The 7500-nt window shown below is 52.7% G+C and overlaps 1 protein-coding gene across 1 annotated transcript in view; it reads right to left on the minus strand.

Moving 5' to 3' along the window:
• Positions 1 to 6904, minus strand: part of MAP2K1 (mitogen-activated protein kinase kinase 1) — a 65532-nt gene extending 58628 nt beyond the window's left edge. The window contains exon 1 of the mRNA XM_040342258.1: positions 6708 to 6904. Coding sequence (XP_040198192.1) covers positions 6708 to 6826 — 119 coding nt within the window. The 5' untranslated portion in view covers positions 6827 to 6904. The remainder of the gene's footprint in view (positions 1 to 6707) is intronic.
• Between the last annotated feature and the right edge of the window lie 596 nt (positions 6905 to 7500).

Genomic DNA, 7500 nt, shown 5'->3' on the forward strand with positions numbered 1-7500 from the left:
TTTTCATATGAAAATCCTCCGCTCCCCAAGAACCCCCCTCCCCCTTGGCATTTGACGCGGTGGGAGGAGGCACCACCTTCTTACTGCCTGACTTAACCCTGTAAATACCACAACTGCATCAGCGTTGCCAACCTACCAGATTGAAATTTACTGGCGCAACCAAGTTTTTACTGGCATTTCACAAAAGTTACTAAATTACATTTTTAGGTGCAAATTTCAGTATTTAGGCCACAAACAAGTGCGCTAGGAAAACAGCAATGTGATTTAAGGTAAAAAAAACATATTTTTGTTATTTTCGATATAATAAGGGCAAATTTTTTTTTATCTGCCTTCACCCCCTCTGCCATCAACACCCCCTGCCTTCACCTCCCTCTGCAGTGCCACAATCTCCCCCTGCCTCCATCATTCCCCACTGCAGTGCTACCAACAACCCCCTCCCTACCCCACCCTCTGTGGTGCCACCATCCCCCTCTGCGGTGCCACCAACACCCCCTGCCTTCATCGTCCCCTGCGGTGCTACCAACACCCCCTGTCTCCATACCCCACCCTCTGCGGTGCCACTATCCCCCTCTGCGGTGCCACCAACACCCCCTGTCTCCATACCCCACCCTCTGCGGTGCCACTATCCCCCTCTGCGGTGCCACCAACACCCCCTGCCTTCATCGTCCCCTGCGGTACCACCAGCAACCCCTGTCTCCATACCCCACCCTCTGCGGTGCCACCAACACCCCCTGCCTTCATCGTCCCCTGCGGTGCTACCAACACCCCCTGTCTCCATACCCCCACCCTCTGCGGTGCCACTATCCCCCTCTGCGGTGCCACCAACACCCCCTGTCTCCATACCCCACCCTCTGCGGTGCCACCATCCCCCTCTGCGGTGCCACCAACACCCCCTGCCTTCATCGTCCCCTGCGGTGCCACCAGCAACCCCTGTCTCCATACCCCACCCTCTGCGGTGCCACCAACACCCCCTGCCTTCATCGTCCCCTGCGGTGCTACCAACACCCCCTGTCTCCATACCCCACCCTCTGCGGTGCCACTATCCCCCTCTGCGGTGCCACCAACACCCCGTCTCCATACCCCACCCTCTGCGGTGCCACCATCCCCCTCTGCGGTGCCACCAACACCCCCTGTCTCCATCCCCCACCCTCTGCGGTGCCACCATCCCCCTCTGCGGTGCCACCAACACCCCCTGCCTTCATCGTCCCCTGCGGTGCCACCAACAACCCCTGTCTCCATACCCCACCCTCTGCGGTGCCACCAACACCCACTGTCTCCATACCCCACGCTCTGCGGTGCCACCAACACCCCCTGTCTCCATACCCCACCCTCTGCGGTGCCACCAACATCCCCTGTCTCCATACCCCACCCTCTGCGGTGCCACTATTCCCTTCTGCGATGCCACCAACACCCCCTGCCTCCAATCTCCCCCTGCGATGCCACCAACACCCTCTGCCTGAATCCCCCTCTGCGGTGCCACCGCAGCCGCCATCACCCCCTGCCTCCAATCACCATGCGTAGTTCCAAGCCGAACCGATCTCGGCTATTTTTACTGGCACATTTCCACAACCATGGACATTTACGAACGGGGGGGAAACTGTGCCCGTTTTTACGGACTGTCCCTAAAAATACGGACGGTTGGCAACACTGAACTGCATGCATCGCACTCGGCCCCACAGAATTGCATTGGTGGCAGTTAGCATTGGCACTGCCTACCAAAAGCGGGATGCACTTTACAGGTTGCCACAGCTGGAATTGCAGGTGTTGCATGTGTACAGCCGTGAGCGCCTGCGGTCCGTCAGTGTTCAGGAAGAGGGTCAGGGAGCCTTTAAACCACAGCCCAACCACCTGGTTTTACTGCCCCTCCCAGCCACTTATGTGAATGATCCCTTATAGCAGGGATCCTCAAACTACGGCCCTCCAGCTGTTTTAGAACTACACCTCCCATGAGGCATTGTAACACACTGACATTCACAGACATGACTGGGCATGATGGGAATTGTAGTTCCTGAACAACTGGAGGGCCGTAGTTTGAAGACCCCTGCCCTATAGGAAGCATAGGATTTGGCAAGTAGAACTTCTTTAGAAATGAGGCTCCGTTTCCACTACTGCGAGCTGTTGTGCGACAAAAACCCATGTTGTGCGACAAGTCAAAACCCATGTATTTCAATGGTCCCCGTTCCAATTGGTGCGACTCAAATCGCAGCCACTCAATAAAAAGTTATTTTGCACTACTTTGTTCAGACTTCGGTGCAACTTGTTCTCACCGGTTGCATGACTTAGCGATTTTTTTTTTTATGCATTGAAAAGTCGCACCGTAAGTCGCGCCACTTTGGGGACGCAATAGTGGAAACCTAGCCTAAACCTTTTTCCTTCCCCCAACCCGAGTTCAAAAACAATCCTGCTTTATATGACATTTTTGCTGCAATAAATGTGATGCAGAGCCGGGCCTAAAGTGCAGCGACGGGCGAGCGGGCGACCGTAGTACGAGGCTCATGCCTGTCACTGACAGCATCTCTGATTGGGGGAGACAAGGTGACACCTGAGGAGTCCATGCATCTACCCCACCCCCCTTCCCCCAAATCACCACGATTGTCAGGACCGGGGACAGGAAGTGCAACAGGACCCCCAATTCCTGGGGTACAAATAGGTAAGCCCCCCACCTCCTCCGAAGACTATTTGCTGCAGGCAGATGCCGTCCCATAAAGTGCAAGGAGTATGTATCAAATAGGGATGACCAAGGCGGCGGTGGGGGGGGGGGGGGGGGGGGTGTCACTGTCCTGTAGTAGCATGTCCGTGCATCAAGTGTCACTCCCATCCCAATCCCCATGAATGTCAGGACCGGGGACCACCGGAAATGCAACAGGACCCCCAATTCCTGGGGTGCAAATAGGTAAGCCCCCCCAACATTATTTCCTGCATGGGCAGATGCCATCCCATAAAGTGCAAGGAGTATGTATCAAATAGGGATGACCAAGGCGGTGGGGGGGGGGGGGGTGTCACTGTCCTGTAGTAGCATGTCCGTGCATCAAGTGTCACTCCCATCCCAATCACCAGGAATGTCAGGACCGGGGACAACGAGAAATACAACAGGAACCCCAATTCCTGGGGTGCACACAGAAAAGAGCCCCCCACCCCAAATGTCTGTATTATTATTTGCTGCAGGCAGAGAAATGTCTCCCCCATAGAGATGAATAGGGATGGCTGTGGGACTGTCACTGTCTTGCAGTAGGATGTCCATGCATCAAGTGTCGCGCCCCCCCCAACTAGAAATACAACAGGGCCCTCAATTCCAGGGGTACACAGAGAAAGGAGGCAATCCATCCCCCCCAGTCTGCATTATTGGGGGGCAGGGAGGGAGTTGTCACCCCATGAATCAATGAATAGGGATGGTTAAAGGTGTGGGACTGTCGCTGTCCTGCAGTAGGATGTCCGTGCATCAAGAGCCCCCCCCCCCCCAATCTCCATCTAGAAATATAACAGACCCCCCCAAATATCAGTATTTGCTACAGGCAGAGCTGTCACCCCATAGAGATGAATACGGATGGCTGTGGGACTATCACCATCCTGCAGTAGGATGTCCATGCATCAAGTGTCCCCCCCCCCCAACTAAAAATACAACAGGACCCCCAATTCCAGAGGTACACAGAGAAAAGAAGGTAATCCATCCCCCCCAGTCTACATTATTGGGGGGCAGGGAGGGAGTTGTCAACCCATAGGAATGAATAGGGATGGCCAAACCTGTGGGACTTTCACTGTCCTGCAGTAGGATGTCCGTGCATCAAGTGCCCCCCAAATCTCCATCTAGAAATAACAGACCCCCCCAAATATTAGTATTATTTGCTACAGGCAGAGATGTCACCCCATAGAGATGAATACGGATGGCTGTGGGACCATCACTGCCCTGCAGTAGGATGTCCATGCATCAAGTGTCCCCACCCCCCCCCCCCCCCAACTAAAAATACAACAGGGCCCTCAATTCCAGGGGTACACAGAGAAAGGAGGCAATCCATCCCCCCCCAGTCTACATTATTGGGGGGCAGGGAGGGAGTTGTCAACCCATAGGAATGAATAGGGATGGCCAAAGCTGTGGGACGGTCACTGTCCTGCAGTAGGATGTCCATGCATCAAGTGCCCCACCCCCAATCAACTAGAAATACAACACCCCCCCCCCAAATATCTGTATTATTATTTGCTACAGGCAGAGATGTCACCCCATAGAGATGAATACGGATGGCTGTGGGACTGTCGCTGTCCTGCAGTAGGATGTCAATGCATCAAGTGCCCCCCCCCCCCCCACAATCTCCATCAACCAGAAATACAACAGAACCCCCAATTCCTACAGAAAGGAGGCAACCCCCCCCCCCCAAAACATCTATATGATTTGTATTATTATTTGCTGCAGGCCAGGAGATGCCACCCCATAGGAATGAATAGGGATGGCTGAGGAACTGTCACTGTCCTGCAGTAGGATGCCCCCCCCCTCCTAGAAATACAACAGAACCCCCAATTCCTGAGGTACACAGAAAAGAGGCAACCCCCCCCCAGTCTGTATTATTGAGGGGCAGGCAGGGAGTTGTCACCCCACAGATGTATTCAATGAAGAGGGATATCCATGATGGTGGGTGGGGGGTGGGATGTGTCACTGTCCTGCAGTAGAATGTCACTAGCAATCCCCCCCCCCCAGTCTGTATTATTGAGGGGCAGGCAGGGAGTTGTCACCCCACAGATGTATTCAATGAAGAGGGATATCCATGATGGTGGGTGGGGGGTGGGATGTGTCACTGTCCTGCAGTAGAATGTCACTAGCAATCCCCCCCCCCCCCATGTGTATTATTGGGGGGGGGGGTATGTATTAAATAGGGATGTCCACAGCAGCGGGTGGGGGTGTCACTGTCCCCACCTCAAAGTCTATATTATTATTTGGAGATGGAGAGATGTCACCCCATTGGGACGTCCTGGGGGGGGGGGGGGGGGGTTCACTGGCATCATCTCCGATTGGTGGAGACAAGGTGACACCTGAGGAGTCAATGCATCACGTGCCCCCCCCACAATCAGGAATGTCAGGACTGGGGACACCAGGAAATGCAACAGGACCCCCTATTCCTGGGGTGCTCAGAAATAGGAGGCCCCCCTCCCCACATTGTCTTATTTTCTGCAGGCAGAAGATAGCACCCCATAGGCAACCCACCCATGTCTATTATTTGGGGGGGGGTGTCATCCCATAAAGTGCAGTGACCATTTACTAAAGGGGGTGTCACTGGCACCCCCCCCCCTCAATGTCTATATTATTTGCTGCAGATGGGTAGCTGTCACCCCATAGAGATGAATAAGAATGACCATAGTGGGGGGTGTCACTGGCATCCACCCCCAATATCTATCACCCCAAGTGCAATGACTATGTACTGAAGAGGGATGACCATGGTGGTGGGTGTCACTGTCCTATAGTAGGATGGCACCGCCACCCCCCATGTCTATTATTATTTGGGGGGTGTCACCCCATAAAGTGCAATGACTATGTACTGAATGTGGGGGGGGTGTCCATGGCAGTGGAGGTGTCACTATCCTGTAATAGGGTGTCACTGGCACCCACCCCCCAATATCTATTTGGGGGGTCACCCCATAAAGTGCAATGACTATGTACTGAAGAGGGATGACCATGGTGGTGGGTGTCACTGTCCTATTATAGTAGGATGGCACCCCCACCCCCCATGTGTTATGTGGGGGGTGTCACCCCATAAAGTGCAATGACTATGTACTGAAGGGGGGGTGTCCATGGCAGTGGAGGTGTCACTATCCTGTAATAGGGTGTCACTGGCAGCCACCCCCATGTCTTATTTAGGGGGGAACCCCATAAAGTGCAATGGTCATGTACTGAAGGGGGTGTTGCTGGCATCCAACCCCCAATGTCTTATTTGAGGGGGGGACCCCATAAAGTTCCGATGGTCATGTACTGAAGGGGGTGTTGCTGGCATCCAACCCCCAATGTCTTATCTGGGGGGGACCCCATAAAGTGCAATGACTATCTATGTACTGAAGGGGGGGTGTCCATGGCAGTGGAGCTGTCACTATCCTGTAATAGGGTGTCACTGGCACCCACCCCCCCCATGTCTTATTTTGGGGGGTGTCACCCCATAAAGTGCAATGGTAATGCACTGAAGGGGGCGTCGTTGGCATCCAACCCTCAATGTCCTATTTGGGGGTGGGGGACCCACGTCTGTATTATTATTTGCTGCAGGGAGAGATCACCCCATAGAGATGAATAGGGATGGATGGATGGATGGATGTGCATGGGGGGGGGGGGTGTCACCGGAATCATCTCTGATTGGGGGGAGACAAGGTGACACCTGAGGAGTTGATGCATCAAGTGTTCCCCCTCCCCCACAATCAGGAATGGGGACACCAGGAAATGCAACAGGACCCCCCCCCCCCCAAATTCCTGGGGTGCTCAGAAATAAAAGCCCCCCCATGTCTATATTTGTATTTGCTGCAGGCAGATGTCCCCCCATAAGGATGTCCATGGGGGGAGGGGGTGGGGGGTCAATGGCATCTGATTGGGGGAGACAAGGTGACACCTGAGGATTCCATGCATCAAGTGTCCCCCAATGAGGAATGTCAGGATTGGGGACACCAGGAACTGTTGCAATATCTGGGGGGACACAGAGATGGGGGGGGTCTGCCCCCCGTTAAGGCCCCCCAACACTTACTCTGGAAGGGGGGTCCCGTTGACCGCCGTGCCGTCCGGGGTGGGGTTGAGCTGGATCGGGACCGGCTTCTTCTTCGGCATTTTGAGCGCTGCGGCCGGCTGGCTGCTCCCTGACTGCATAGATCCGAATCCACCTCCAACCTCCTCCACTCTCCGGGCCGTCACTGTCTCCGCATCCGGGGGGCGGGGACTACCCCCGCTACATTGTATCTCTGCTATCAGCAGCCAATGGGAGGAGCCGCCCGCACCTCGGAAATACGTCACTCGAGCCCAGAGCGAGAGAGAGAGCTGGGGGCGCCGCCTGCTGGCGGGCCGAGGGGTTGTGTCACCAGCTGGGGAAAGAGGAACTCTTCAACCCCCAATGACACAATAATGATACAATGTAAAAAAAGCAACAATAAAGGATACAAAAAAATACATACATGACAAGATAAACGAATACATTGTGAAATCATGAAACACAAGTAAATATTACAAAATAAACAAATACATTGGGAAAGAAATACACGACTTAATATTACAAAATACAACAAATACATTATAAAAATAAATAAAGAAACGACTAAATATTACAAAAAAATAAATAAACACACAACTAAATATTACAAAATAAACAAATACATTGTAAAATAAATAAATAAACGACTAAATATTACAAAATAAATTATAAGATAAATAAATACAAAACTAAATATTACAAAATAAACAAATACATTGTAAAATAAATAAATAAATGACTAAATATTACAAAATAAATTATAAAATAAACAAATACATTGGGAAAAAATACACGA

Source organism: Rana temporaria, chromosome 3, assembly GCF_905171775.1.
Source record: "Rana temporaria chromosome 3, aRanTem1.1, whole genome shotgun sequence".
Taxonomy (NCBI): domain Eukaryota; kingdom Metazoa; phylum Chordata; class Amphibia; order Anura; family Ranidae; genus Rana; species Rana temporaria.